The 15835-nt window shown below is 39.2% G+C and overlaps 1 protein-coding gene across 2 annotated transcripts in view; it reads left to right on the forward strand.

Moving 5' to 3' along the window:
- Positions 1 to 15835, forward strand: part of baiap2l2a (BAR/IMD domain containing adaptor protein 2 like 2a) — a 70273-nt gene that overhangs the window by 11716 nt on the left and 42722 nt on the right. For both annotated transcript variants that reach the window (XM_061885109.1, XM_061885108.1), the window contains exons 6-8: positions 8489 to 8569; positions 11722 to 11847; positions 15414 to 15512. In XM_061885109.1, coding sequence (XP_061741093.1) covers positions 8489 to 8569; positions 11722 to 11847; positions 15414 to 15512 — 306 coding nt within the window. The remainder of the gene's footprint in view (positions 1 to 8488; positions 8570 to 11721; positions 11848 to 15413; positions 15513 to 15835) is intronic.

The raw sequence follows: 15835 nt of genomic DNA on the forward strand, positions 1-15835 counted from the left end.
CACGTTTAAGTCAGGACTTTGGGAAGGCCACTTTAAAACCTTTATTCTAGCCTGATTTAGCCATTCCTTTACCACTTTTGACGTGTGTTTGGGGTCATTGTCCTGTTGGAGCGCCCAACTGCGCCCAAGACCCAACCTTCGGGTTGATGATTTTATCTTGTCTTGAAGAATTTGGAGGTAATCCTCCTTTTTCATTGTCCAATTTACTCTCTGTAAAGCACCAGTTCCATTGGCAGAAAAACAGGCCCAGAGCATAATACTACCACCACCATGCTTGACGGTAGGGTGGTGTTCCTGGGATTAAAGGCCTCTCTTTATCTCCTCCAAACATATTACTGGGTATTGTGGCCAAACAGCTCAATTTTTGTTTCACTGACGACAGAACTTTCCTCCAGAATGTCTTATCTTTGTCCATGTGATGTCAGATGAAACAAAAATTCAGCTGTTGAAAGGGAAGTGTTGGTTTTCATCCAGAATTTCTTTAATGGCTGCTAAAAGTGCATCAACTAAGTATTTTGCAAAAGCTGTAAATACTTATTTACATGGGATTTACCTTTTTCTTTAATTAATTTTGAATACATTTTACAAAAACATTTTCACATTGACATTATGGGGTACATTGAGTGTAGAATGTCGAGGACAAAAATGAATTTATTACATTTTGGAATAACTCTGTAACATAAAATGTATAAAAAGTTAAGCACTGTGAATACTTTCCAAACGCATTGTAGTTCAGATTATTATTAGCCAGCTGGCTACTTACACATGGTTGCTGATGCAAGAAAGATATTCTATCTGATGTTGGTTGTCACACATACTGATAATAAGCTACTCCTACTATAGGGCTCGAAAGGGCAGGTAATGTTGCAATGCATTGTGGGGCTGTAGTAGTCATTTTTTGTTGTCTAAAGCTTTTTGGAGTTGCCTGCAACTAGGGTTCCTCTCAGGGAATAAAACACACTGGTCCATCCTAAATTCTTTTGGATGACATACAGTATATGTTTAGTTAAGAGGACCACCGAGACATAATAGTACTTGGCCAAGTTTCACTAAAGCTTTAGGGGACCAGCCCGCACAATGCGACAACAGCATCAGCAAGAAGAGATCTAAACAATAAGACAAAAGAAGTAAACTCTTATAGTGAGAAGGCAGCCCCTCCCCCTTACAGAGACGGTTACACCTACTGATAAGAAGAGGGACCGTGTCTTCTGTGGAACTGAATCAAACCTGAGTCATCATGTTTGTGCAAGACACTGCCCGCTCCCGGACCAAATACTGAAATCAACAACAGACAATAAGGCAACAGAAGTATAACGACCGCACGACCATCTCCAGAGCAGAAAAGTACCAATAGCATGATCACACAATACAATGTTATACTAAAGTGTCAAAGTATATATAACAATAAATGTATTCTCCACAGCGGCAGTACTGTACACAGCAAAAACTGAAATCTAAGTAAGATTAAATATCTCAAATAAGGGTGATATTTGCTTATTTTCTGTCTAATAAGATAATTATTTTCACTAAGCAGATTTTATGTTATCCATCCATCCATTTGCTACCGCTTATTCCCTTTTGGGGTCACGGGGGGCGCTGGCGTTAGTGTTTTACTGGTTTTAAGGGTTTTGGTCCTAAATGATCTCAGTAAGATATTATAGCTCGTTGCTGAGATTGTATAGATCGGGGGTCGGCAACACGCGGATCTAGAGCCGCATGCGGCTCTTTAGCGCCGCCTTAGTGGCTCTCTGGAGCTTTTTCAAAAATGTATGAAAAATGGAAAAAAATTAAGGAAAAAAAAAAATTTTGTTTTAATTTGGTTTTTGCAGGAGGAAAAACATGACACAAACCTCCTTAATTGTTGTAAAGCACACTGTTTACATGCTTCACTGGTTCGAGTATTTGGGGAACGCCGCTTTGTCCTACTAATTTTGGTGTTCCTTGAACGCACCGTGGTTTGTTTACATGTACAACTTTCTCCGACTTTCTAGGACGTGTTTTATGCCACTTCTTTTTGTGTCTCATTTTGTCCACCAAACTTTTAACGTTGTGCGTGCATGCACAAAGGTGAGGTTTGTCGATGTTACTGTCTTGTGTGGAGTGCTAATCAAACATATTTGGTCCCTGCATGACTTCAAGCTAATCGATGCTAGCATGCTATTTAGGCTATCTATATGTACACATTATGCCTCATTTGTAGCTATATTTGATCTCATTTAGTTTCCTTTAAGTCCTTTTAATTCAAGTTGTATCTCATGACACAATATCTGCATGTGATATGGCTTTTATTTTTTTGCGGCTAAAGAAAGATTTGTTTTTTGTATTTTTGGTCCAATATGGCTCTTTCAACATTTTGGGTTGCCGACCCATGGTAGAGATAGATAGATAGTACTTTATTGATTCCTTCAGGAGAGGTCCCTTAGGAAAATTAAAATTAAAATTCCAGCAGCAGCGTACAGAATGTATGACCTATATTGAGTAAAACATGCTTGAAACTAGAATATCAACTGTTGTTGCAAAGCTGTGTCATTAACACTGACAAGTATAAAACTACTTTTTTAATGTAATAATTTCTTCCTTCAAGGATTTACTTAATTTAAGAATATTTTTCAACCTATTGAGCAAAAAGGCCCCTTTTTTTCCTACCAAGAAAAGTGCACTTGTTATTAGTGAGAATGTACTTATTTTACCATGAATTGATTAACGTGGACCCCGACTTAAACAAGTTGAAAAACTTATTCGGGTGTTACCATTTAGTGGTCAATTGTACGGAATATGTATTGAACTGTGCAATCTACTAATAAAAGTTTCAATCAATCAATCGATCAATCAATTATGGTTCATTGAGGTTAGCTCATTTTAATTGTTTTGGAATGTCTTGATAAGCCGAATTTTCTTGTTCTATTGGCAGATTATTTTGCTTAATTCGTCTAAAATACCCCTAATTTTAGTTTTTTTTTTTTTTCTTGTTTTTGAACACTGACTTTTTGCAGTGTACCCACACTAATGTAATGTCAGAGAGAGTAACAAACTGGATTAAAATGGTTCGTACAAAATAAAAAAAAATCAAAGCGCCATACCGAGACATACTGTACACTGTAAAAAGTCAGTGTTAAAAAACAAGAAAAAAAAAAACAAAAGTTAACAGTTTTGGATTACAAACCTCGTTTCCATATGAATTGGGAAATTGTGTTCGATGTAAATATAAACGGAATACAATGATTTGCAAATCATTTTCAACCCATATTCATTTGAATGCACTACAAAGACAATATATTTGATGTTCAAACTCATAAACTTTTTTTTTTTTTTTTTTTTACAAATAATCTACTTAGAATTTCATGGCTGCAACACTTGCCAAGTAGTTGGGAAAGGGCATGTTCACCACTGTGTTACATCACCTTTTTTTTTAACAACACTCAATAAACGTTTGGGAACTGAGGAAACGAATTGTTGAAGCTTTGAAAGTGGAATTCTTTCCCATTCTTGTTTTATGTCGAGCTTCAGTCGTTCGACAGTCCGGGGTCTCCGCTGTCGTATTTTACGCTTCATAATGCGCCACACATTTTCGATGCTATACAGGTCTGGACTGCAGGCGGGCCAGGAATGTACCCGCACTCTTTTTTTACAAAGCCACACTGTTGTAACATGTGCTGAATGTGGCTTGGGATTGTCTTGCTGAAATAAGCAGGGGCGTCCATGAAAAATACGGCGCTTAGATGACATCATATGTTGTTCCAAAACCTGTATGTACCTTTCAGCATTAATGGTGCCTTCACAGATGTGTAAGTTACCCATGCCTTGGGCACTAATGCACCCCCATACTATCACAGATGCTGGCTTTTGAACTGTGCATTGATAACAGTCTGGATGGTTCGCTTCCCCCTTGGTTCGGATAACACCATGTCGAATATTTCCAAAAACAATTTGGAAATGTGGACTCGTCAGACCACAGAACACTTTTCCACTTTGCATCAGTCCATCTTAGATGATCTCGGGCCCAGAGAAGCTGGCGGCGTTTCTGGATGTTGTTAATGAATGGTCTTTGCTTGGCATAGTAGAGCTTTAACTTGCACTTACAGATGTAGCGACGAACTGTATTTAGTGACAGTGGTTTTCTGAAGTGTTCCTGAGCCCATGTGGTGATATCCTTTAGAGATTGATGTCGGTTTTTGATACAGTGTCGTCTGAGGGATTGAAGGTCAAGGTCATTCAATGTTGGTTTCCGGCCATGCCGCTTACGTGGAGCGATTTCTCCAGATTCTCTGAACCTTTTGATTATATTATGGAGCGTAGATGTTGAAATCCCAAAATTTCTTGCAATTGCACTTTGAGAAACGTTGTTCTTAAACTGTTTGACTATTTGCTCACGCAGTTGTGGACAAAGGGGTGTTCCTCACCCCATCCTTTCTTGTGAAAGACTGATAATTTTTTGGGAAGCTGTTTTTAAATGGTAAATGGTAAATGGTTGTACTTGTGTAGCGCTTGGCTACCCCTTTTTTAAGGAGCCCAAAGCGCTTTGACAGTATTTCCACATTCACCCATTCACACACACATTCACACACTGATGGCGGGAGCTGCCATGCAAGGCGCTAACCAGGACACATAAGGAGCAAGAGTGAAGTGTCTTGCTCAAGGACACAACGGACGTGAATAGGATGGTAGAAGGTGGGGATTGAACCAGCAACCCTCAGATTGCTGGCACGGCCACTCTCCCAACTTCGCCACGCCGTCCCCAATCATGGCACCCACCTGTTCCCAATTAGCCTGCACACATGTGGAATGTTCCAAATAAGTGTTTGATGAGCATTCCTCAACTTTATCGGTATTTATTGCCACCTTTCCCAACTTCTTTGTCACGTGTTGCTGGCATCAAATTCTAAAGCTAATGATCATTTGCAAAAAAAAAAAAAATATTTATCAGTTTGAACATCAACAATGTTGTCTTTGTAGCATATTCAACTGAATATGGGTTGAAAATAATTTGCAAATTATTGTATTCCATTTATATTTACGTCTAACACAATTTCCCAACTCATAGGGAAACAGGGTTTGTTCATTAAATCAGTCATTATTAACATACTGAGATGAATAATATCTCATTTTCAATAAGGTTGAAAGTGACTCTCATAATTCTTCTTCTTTGTACTTTGTAAGCACTATTAATTTGAACAACCTCTTAAACTGGATCATATCAGTACAATGTTTAAATTCTTTACTTAATCCATTCCATAATTTAATTCCACATACTTATATGCTAAAGGTTGTATGTGCATACAAATGTTTTAAATGACATTTTCCTCTAAAGTTATATTTCTCCTTTTTAGTTAAGAATAATTGTTGTACATTCTTATACATAGTTTGCTTTCTACATCATTTTAGCTGGTTCCAATTTTACCATATCGAACTTTAATTTTTTCACTCAATAAATACAACCCTATGTTGCGGAGTCACCATTTTGAGGGTAAATAAATATGTAGTTTTCCGACAATTGAACCGCGCCGGAAGGATTACATGACTTCAACGGTGAAATTTTAACACAATAAAACTTGGATAACTCCTGTATTAAATTTAGTCTTTTTCAATGCTTTTGAGTCTGGCATATTCTTTTTGAATCACCCTGTACAGTAAGTACTATTTTCCATTGATAAATATTAATAAAAGTTATGTTTTTTTTTGGAGATGTCCGTTTATATCGAACTGCCGATATTGTCGGCCGATAAATGCTTTAAATAAATGGAAATTATCGGTATCGGTTTCAAAAAGTAAAATTTTTGACTTTTTAAAACGCCACTGAACGCGGGAAGAAGTACACAGCGCCAAAAAACCTTAAAGGCACTGCCTTTGCGTGCCGGCCCAATCACATAATATCTACGGCTTTTCACACACATAAGTGAATGCAATGCATACTTTGTCAACAGCCATACACGTCACACTGAGGGTGGCCGTATAAACAACTTTCACACTGTTAAAATTATGTGCCACACTGTGAACCCACACCAAGCAAGAATGACAAACACATTTTGGTTGTAGCCTCAAGCCGGTGTTCTGAAAATTTATTTAAAAAAAAAAAATAATAATAAGTGTAGTTACTCAAACCCAAAAAGTGATAGAATTACTAACGGAAATACTCTTAAATACATTTAATTAATTACTAAGTGAAGTAATTAATACGTTACTTAAACACAACTTCAAATATCTGGCATTTTCAGTTGATAGACGTTTCATATGTGCTGGCTGTCCGGAGTCGGGACCCCGGGGTGGACCGCTCGCCTGTGCATCAGTTGGGGACGTATCTACGCTACTGACATGTCTCTGCTCAGGATGGTCCCCTGCTGGACCAACTATGGACTGGACTCTCACTATTATGTTAGATCCACTATAGACTGGACTTTCACAATATTATGCTTGATCCACTCGTCGTCCATTGCACCGGTCGCCCTAGAGGGGCGGGGTCCTCTCCAAGGTTTCTCATTGTCATCCCACTGGGTTGAGTTTCTCCTTGCCCTGATGTGGGATCTGAACCGAGGATGTCGTTGTGGCTTGTGCAGCCCTTTGAGACACTTGTGATGTAGGGCTGTATAAATAAACATTGATTAAATGATGATTGATTGATATGCAGCACAGTTTGCGTGTGTCTGTGCTTTTAAAAGGTGGGGCCTGTTGCCAAGTGACGTGTGACGTCATGGAGGGTTTCAACTAAGCTGTGTTTTTTTTAGCTTTGGCAGTGCACTTTGTCAGCTCTTTTGAATCTTTTCACCAGATTGTGTTACTTCTGCTTATTAAATAAATTGCATGTGCTTCCTTGGCTGTGGTACCTTCCTGTCAACAAACGGGGTATTGTTTGGAATGCAAGTTTGTCACTTCATTCATTGATTTGTTGTTCAATATTCTCGTTGTGTACGTATGTATGTATGTCTGCTATGTCACAGTGTGATGGTGCCTCCTCCGATTTGATACTAAGTTAGTTTTAGTGCGTTGCTTCTTTTTGCTTTCACAAGTAAAAATATATTTCCTGCATTGAACTTGCTCCACTTATGACACTGTCTTGTTGACATAAATACAAGTGGCATGCCACCTTACATCAAGCTGTCGCTAACGACGTTGGAACGGACCTAACAGTAATTATTTACATTACCTGTTATTTCAAAAAGAAAAATGTATTACTTTTTAAATCGCCGCTGTGTTCACGGACATAGGGTGAAGTACAGAGCGCCAATAAACATTAGAGGCACTTCCTTTGCGTGCCGCCCAGTCACATAATACCTACGGCTCTTCACACACACAAGTGAATGCAAAGCATACTTGGTCAACAGCCATTCAGGTCACACTGAGGGTGGCCGTATAAACAACTTTAACACTGTTACAAATATGCGCCATATGAGAAACACATTTCGGGAGAACATCCGCACCGTAACAAAACATAAACACAACAGAACAAATACCCAGAACCTCTTGCAGCACTAACTCTTCCGGAACGCCACAATATACCCCTCCCCCCTCTCCGATTTATTTTGGAAAACCTTGTTACATTGTTAAATGCATCCAGCGGGGCATCACAACAAAATTTGTCATAATAATGTGTTTATTCCACGACTGTATATATCGTATCGGTTGATATCGGAATCGGTCATTTAGAATTGGACAATATCGGATATCGGCAAAAAAGCCATTATCAGACATCTCTCATTAAAAGTAACTTTGTTACTTACGCCGTTGTAATGAACGGTGCCTGCAGCTAGCTGAGCTAACGCTAACAGCCTACTAAATGCAACGTGTGAAACAGAATAAAACGTTCCAGTTGGCCGGGTGATGGCATTAAAAGTCATGTTTGCTCGTCTCATGGCTGCTTTCCAGGCTATCTCTTGATTAGCTCATTAACCCATAACATATATTATTTATTATTATTATTGTTTATTGTGAACAAACTGTGGTGCTGAATTTCCCCCAGGTATCCATAAAGTACTTTCTATTCTATTCTATTCCAACCCGAGATCCTTGGCTTTGCTTTCACTCTGGAAATGAGAAAAAATCTCACCAAATCGTTTTTTGCCATGTTTTGAACTTCCATCCATCCATCTATTTTTTTACCACTTGTCCCTTTTGGGGTCGCGGGGGGTGCTGGAGCCTATATCAGCTGCATTTGGGCGGAAGGCGGGGTACACCCTGGACAAGTCAACATCTCATCGCAGGGCAAGGTTTTCAACTTGTTAAAGGAAATAACACAACCTTAACACCAAGTCTTGCATTCAGCCATATACATAAGCTACTCAGAGGCCCGCAAGACCCACAATGCATTGCATTTACTACGTTACACTTTCCAGCCCTGTAGTAAAACATGTGACAACTAACCTCTTTCGCCCCGATAGCATCGCATCATCCAAAATCCCATTGCTTAGGGAGTTATATCATAAATAAAGATGCTACTGTGTTGCTGTTTTGTAATTGTGACTAAAGAAGCGCCTAATGGGCAATCTGTGTCTCACAGGGCAGCAGAAAACAATATGAGATGAGCGTCCACAGTCAGGCAGCAGTTATGGACCGACATCTAAGACGTGGAACTAACCAGGTTTGTATTTTCACACATTTTTTTTATCAAAATTCAGCACTGTTGTGTATGTACTGAATCAGTAGATGCACTTTTACACAAACACTGTCTTTAATAAGCGCTATATATATATATATATATATATATATATATATATATATATACACAGTGGGGGGCAAAAAAGTATTTAGTCAGCCACCGATTGTGCAAGTTCTCCCACTTAAAATGATGACAGGGGTCTGTAATTCTCATCATAGGTACACTTCAACTGTGAGAGACAGAATGTGAAAAAAAAATCCAGGAATTCACATTGTAGGATTTTTAAATAATTTATTTGTAAATTATGGTGGAAAATAAGTATTTGGTCAACCATTTAAAGCTCTCACTGATGGAAGGAGGTTTTGGCTCAAAATCTCACGATACATGGCCTCATTCATTCTTTCCTTAACACGGATCAGTCGTCCTGTCCCCTTAGCAGAAAAACAGCCCCAAAGCATGATGTTTCCACCCCCATGCTTCACAGTAGGTATGGTGTTCTTGGGATGCAACTCAGTATTCTTCTTCATCCAAACACGACGAGTTGAGTTTATACCAAAAAGTTCTATTGTGGTTTCATCTGACCACATGACATTCTCCCAATACTCTGCTGTATCATCCATGTGCTCTCTGGCAAACTTCAGATGGGCCTGGACATGCACTGGCTTAAGCAGGGGGGCACGTCTGGCAGGATTTGATTCCCTGTCGGCGTAGTGTGTTACTGATGGTAACCTTTGTTACTTTGGTCCAAGCTCTTTGCAGGTCATTCACCAGGTCCCCCCGTGTGGTTCTGGGATTTTTGCTCACCGTTCTCATGATCATTTTGACCCCACGGGATGAGATCTTGCGTGGAGCCCCAGATCGAGGGAGATTATCAGTGGTCTTGTATGTCTTCCATTTTCTGATAATTGCTCCCACAGTTGATTTTTTCACACTAAGCTGCTTGCCTATTGTAGATTCACTCTTCCCAGTCTGGTGCAGGTCTACAATTCTTTTCCTGGTGTCCTTCAACAGGTCTTTGGTCTTGGCCATATTAGAGTTTGGAGTCTGACTGTTTGAGGCTGTGGACAGGTGTCTTTTATACAGATAATGAGTTCAAACAAGTGACATTAATACAGATAACGAGTGGAGGACAGAAGAGCTTCGTAAAGAAGAAGTTACAGGTCTGTGAGAGCCAGAGATCTTCCTTTTTTGAAGTGACCAAATACTTATTTTCCACCATAATTCACAAATACATTCTTTAAAATTCCTACAATGGGATAGGTTGATTGGCTGGGAACACTAAATTGGCCCTGGTGTGTGAATGTGAGTGTGAATGTTGTCTGTCTATCTGTGTTGGCCCTGCGATGAGGTGGCGACTTGTCCAGGGTGTACCCCGCCTTCCGCCCGACTGTAGCTGAGATAGGCGCCAGTGCCCCCCGCGACCCCGAAAGGGAATAAGCGGTAGAAAATGGATGGATGGATGGATGGGAATTCCTGGATTTTTTTTTTCGCATTCTGTCTCTTACAGTTGAAGTGTAGCTATGATGAAAATTACAGACCTCTGTCATCATTTTAAGTGGGAGAACTGGCACAATCGGTGGCTGACTAAATACTTTTTTGCCCCACTGTGTATATATATATATGGCCGAACCACTTCATCTGGCTCTTTTCGATGTGGAGAAGCAGCGGCTTTACTCTGACTTTTGATATCTGTTTCCTGAAAATGTAGTTTGAAGCCAAAACTATACCACATTTGTGCCCTTTTATTTTGAAAATTCTACTGTACAACATGGCCCGTTCATCCTTTAACACAGACCACGCCCTGTGCCTAGGGCCCCGCAATCCGTGCTGGCCCTCGTTTTGCGTGAAGAAGTACATGTAAAAATGTCAGTTTACGAATGACTTCATAGTTTTTCTATTCCCTTCCTGCTGCATCACAGATTATAAACCTGCTCAGTGGGCTTGTGGTTAGAGTGTCCGCCTTGAGATCGGTACGTTGTGAGTTCAAGACTATAAAAATTACCACCCATTGACTCCCTGCTTGGTACTCAGCATCAAGGGTTGGAATTGGGGATTAAATCACCAAAATGATTCCAGAGCGCGGCCACCGCTGCTGCTCACTGCTTTCTGCTCCTCTCACCTCCCAGGGTGTGGAACTAGGAGATGGGTGAAGTGCAGAGGGTAATTTCACTACAGCTAGTGTGTGTGTGTGACTATCAGTGGTACTTTAACTTTAATTTTAATGATATAAACAAACATAATTCTCCATGCTGTTAGACTGTGGTGCACATCATTAGTGCTTGAGTCATAAAACAGTGGAACGAGGATCCAAATCCTAGTCAAAGTAGGATTGGGAAGATTTAAAAAAATGTAGGCTTAATAATTATGTTTAAAATGTGTATTTTTCAAAAATAAAATGTATTAATTTTAGTACTAAACATGCATCAAATTGAAATAAGGTTTGATTTTAAAAAGTGTAGAAAAAATGTAAAATTCTGCCTATGGCCCCAATTTAGACTGGGGCTGTACAGGATTATTATAGGACCGCTGTCATGACACTGTTTGTGTATATATATAAATATATATATATATATATATATAATAAACCAAGGGAAACGGAGTGTGACAATAATACAAGTGTGTGTGTGTGAGACTATGTGTGGAGATTTGCTGTTGTGTGTTACCGGGAGTGTGGAGCGAGAGGTGAAAGTCCCGGAGGGGAAAGGCATGCTCGAATATCCGTGAGACAAGCAGGTAGTCTGGGAAGCAGAGGAAAAAGGAATGATGAGACACACAGCTCGTCAAAGCGGGAACGTAGGTTGTACCAGAACAGATAATTACGTTCTGGCGCCGGATAGCAGGTTGTGCAGGCTTTTGAAGGCAGTCCTCTGATTAGTGACAGGTGCGTTTAGTGCTGATGGAAAGCAGTAGCTTGCTGCCGCCAGAGTGACGCGTGCAGGAGATGAGCGGCCATGGGCGTGTCCCGAGGTGCGCTCCCGTGGGGCTCACTGAAGAATGCGCATCGGCTTGCGCCTCGGCCATGACAGACGCATTAAGGAAGTGAAAATGCTTGTGTCAATTTTTGTGAATTCACCCGAAACAATCTTGTCAAAGTTCAATCAACTTTGGTTACATTGATGATTGTGCATCTACAGGATGAGTACATGCATTTTCTACGGGAAAGCCACGACGAGGCTTTGAAGGAGGAGGAGAGACGATACCGCTTCCTGGCTGAGAAGCACTGTGGCCTCATCCGGTCCTTCTCCCACCTCATGAATAAGGTAAACATCCCGCTTCAGGGACATTGATGTATAGTATGTCATAGTTTGTTTCCAGGATGGCTAATGATCATCATGTAAGTCAGGAGTGTTCAAACTACGGTCCGTGGGCCAACCAGCATCAGAAATTTCCCCTTGTGGGATACATAAAAGTCTACCCTATCCTATAAAAAAGTCTATCCTAAAGTAAGCCGGCGAGATGTCATGAGTTCAATTAAGTATTGCAACGTACTTTCAAACTAATCTTAAACATCAGGTGCCTCTGAATGCTACAATTTGCTGCCATCTTGTGGACAATGTGAATAAATCAGGTCAATGACCCTTTAATGTGTTGTGAAAGACCAACACAGCATTTACAATATGCCATAGCTCAAACATTTTTTTTTTAAATAATAAAAAAATGTGTGTGTGTGTGTGTGTGCGTGCGTGCGTGCGTGCGTGCGTGCGTGCGTGCGTGTGTCTGTGTCCAAAAAACACATCCTCAAAAATGTAGCAGATTGGCCACAATAACCAGCAATATGTTTGGAGGAGAAAAGATGAGGCCTTTAAGGAACACCATTCCACCGTCAAGCAAGGTGGTGGTAGTATTATGCTCACGTCAAGCATGGTGGTGGTAGTATTAAGCTCTGGGCCTGTTTGGTTGCCAATGGAACTGGTGCTTTACAGAGAGTAAATGAGAAAATGAAAAAGGAAGATTACCTCCAAATTCTTCAGGACAAGCTAAAATCATTAGCCCAGTTGGGCGTTTCAACAGGACAATGTCCCCAAACACACGTCACGATTGGTAAAGGAATGGCTAAATCAGGCGAGAATTAAGGTTCTAGAAAAGCCTTCCCAAAGTCCTAAATTTAAACGTGTGGACAATGCTGAAGAAACAAGTCCATGTCAGAAAACCAACAAATTTAGCCGTACTGCACCAATTTTGTCAAGAGGAGTGGTCAAAAATTCAACCAGAAGCTTGCCAGAAGCTTGTGGATGGCTACCAAAAGCGCCTTATTGCAGTGAAACTTGCCAAGGGACATGTAACCAAATATTAACATTGCTGTATGTATACTTTTGACCCAGCAGATTTGCTAAAATTTTCATTTGACCCATAATACATTCATAAAAGAACCAAACTTCATGAATGAAGTATGTGCTCCAATCACTCTATCACAAAAAAATAAGATTTGTGAAATTGGAAACTCAAGACAGCCATTATGTTCTTTACAAGTGTATGTAAACTTTTGAACACGACTGTGTATATATATATATATATATATATATATATATATATATATATAGACACATGGTATATAATTATTTTACATCTGTTCAGCCCCCAGACAATTTTTTTTCAGCCCAATGCAGCCCCCTCGTCAGAAAGTTTGGACACCCCTGATGTAAGTCTCCAAAGAGACTTCCCAATAACGTGTAATGATTATGTCAGCCATTATTAGTCTCTGCGGGGAAATTTGCCTCCTTTTATAATTAGGGTCAACCGCAGAACAGGAGATTAGAAGATGATAGAGATTCAGCATCTTTAGCAGGACGAAGAAAAGGTTGCCTGGTTTTGACTTCCTACGCTTTCTTTCATCTCTTCCGAGACAGTTCAAACAAGCTACGTTTGACTTCCTCTTATTTTATCATTTGTATCATAAATGATACGGTCATGATAAGGTTGCTGGATAGGTAGGATATGCCTGAAGTGGCCTACACTGAGAGTTGAAAGTTGATAGTTTCCCTTTTGTGATTGCTTTCTAAACAATTTAAATTGTTCATAATGAGGATGATACATGCTTTTTAATGCACTGCCTTACACCCCATTCACTGTTATTTAAATATGTAATTTATATTAAAACCAAACCTGTACCGACACCCCTACAAGGGTGAGGTGATAGAGGAAAGATAAAAAATATAGTAAACCAATTTGTGGTAGCATTTACGAAAAGTATGTACAAGTTTCAATTTTGCAGTATCTCAATACACTTAACTGTGTTGCATTCAAGGACCCACATTTAAAGTTACAGATGTCTCACTAGTTTCTAAAGACAGGGGGAGACTTCACTTCTACAAGATGCGCTAATAATAATAAAATCCTCTTAATAATGATGTATTATTATGACTCGTATTATCCACTGATTATAATACCATACTGCAAATTATTTTCCACTTGCCAATATTTTAAATTTAATTTCTAGAAATTAAAGCTATTCATTTATTGTTAGTCACTGACTTTACATGTAATCTTAATTTTAGCATGTTTAATTATACTTTGACGATGAGAAAGTAACCATTCAAATAAGATATGTTGGTTTGAAAAATTCTGCAATATATTTACGATGCTGAAATTAAGAAATACAGTTTGAATAATGCTTGTTTCCTAAATAAAATATTTATATCCATCTTTAAAACCCTGATCATTTCTTGATATACAAATCATAATTTAGGATGTACTATCAAGTATAATTAACTAGCTGCATGGACTGATAATTTCTAAATGTTTTAGTATTTTTTGATTTTATAGACTTTATTTTACATTTAAAATTTTTTTTTTTTTTACATCTTTTTTTTTTCTTATATATTTTTTCAGCTCTGTTTTTGCAGTGTACATTAATCAAATAATCTTTATTTTTCATTCTGAAGTAAGCCAAAACTTGACATATGTCTAATCCTATTTAAGTGAATAATGACAGGTTATAACAGTGCTTCTCAAATAGTGAGGCAAATCCCCCTAGGTGTGGTGCTTGCAACTCAGAGTGGCTTGTATGGATAAATAAATAAATAAACATTATCAAGGGGGAAGGGCGTGAAAAAAAAGATGTACCCAAGGGGGGCGTGACAAAAAATAATTGAGTCTAGACTGGGTTATATGATTATTCATTTTCAGACCACTTTGGTTTGGTTGTGACTTTTTTTGCACAACAAAACAAAAGTATTCATCTTAGACTTAGACTTCATTTTATTTTCATTCAAATTTGCACTTTACAGTACAGATAAGAACGAGATTTTGTTGCATTAGCTCATTGTAATGCAGGGTAAAAGAGCAATAAGGTCCAGATACAAAAAATTGATTACTGTACAGCTAAATATATGGCACTTTTGCATATGCATCCATATCTATGTTCTATACATGTTAATCCCATTTTTAAAGGGTCAAATACCTAATACAAGTTTAATCAAATCAACAAAAAACCTACAATAATGTGTTTTTTAGTGCATGTAAATATAACAAGTTTGTTTGCATGGGGCGGAGACGTTGGGTTTCGGGTGGGATGGGGGGCCCTTCACTAGCCTTGTGTATGGGGGGCCCAAAATGTTCTGGTACGTCCCTGTCTGTGTCATCTTCAGAACCGATAATTGTCTCCCTAAATCAAACAGTGGTGTATGAAGGTGATCAGTGTGTGTATACTGCTCACACGGTTTAAAGAGCAAAAGCAATAAACGAACACTAATTATCCTCTTCTAAAAGTTGGTATGTTTGTGTTGGACACAAGGTTACCCTTATAAACAATGAGGCACCTGTGTTTTCCAAGCAAATGTCAGGTCCACAGTACATCTGCTCATTTTTTATTTCGTTTCCACGGTAGCATGGGGCTACTCTGCAGCACAAGGCGGACTCCTGGAGAGAAGAGGTGGACGCCACCAGGGGACCACATGCTACAAGACCCCCCGCAGTGGATCACACTGTGAGTTCAAGACATAATTCTTACGAGCCACTGGGTTGGCAGTGTCAGTGTCATAGTCTTCTTTGGATCTAAGGAAAGGCCAATAAGATCAGTTTGAACGTGTATTTCCCAATTCACCTTAGGCACTGTTAAAGGGGACAGTATTGTGTTTTTTTTGGTACTAGATTGCCATCTGGTGGCATGGGTTATCACTACAGTATGCCTATGAAGAAAACTGGCATGAAGAAAAGCACTGATTGCATGGAAATGACTTCACATTTAAATCATTAAAGTACCTGTGACCTAGTCAGTTTCTTTGTAAAATGTTTATGTTCTATGTTTGC

This window comes from Nerophis ophidion, linkage group LG23 (genome assembly GCF_033978795.1).
Source record: "Nerophis ophidion isolate RoL-2023_Sa linkage group LG23, RoL_Noph_v1.0, whole genome shotgun sequence".
Taxonomy (NCBI): domain Eukaryota; kingdom Metazoa; phylum Chordata; class Actinopteri; order Syngnathiformes; family Syngnathidae; genus Nerophis; species Nerophis ophidion.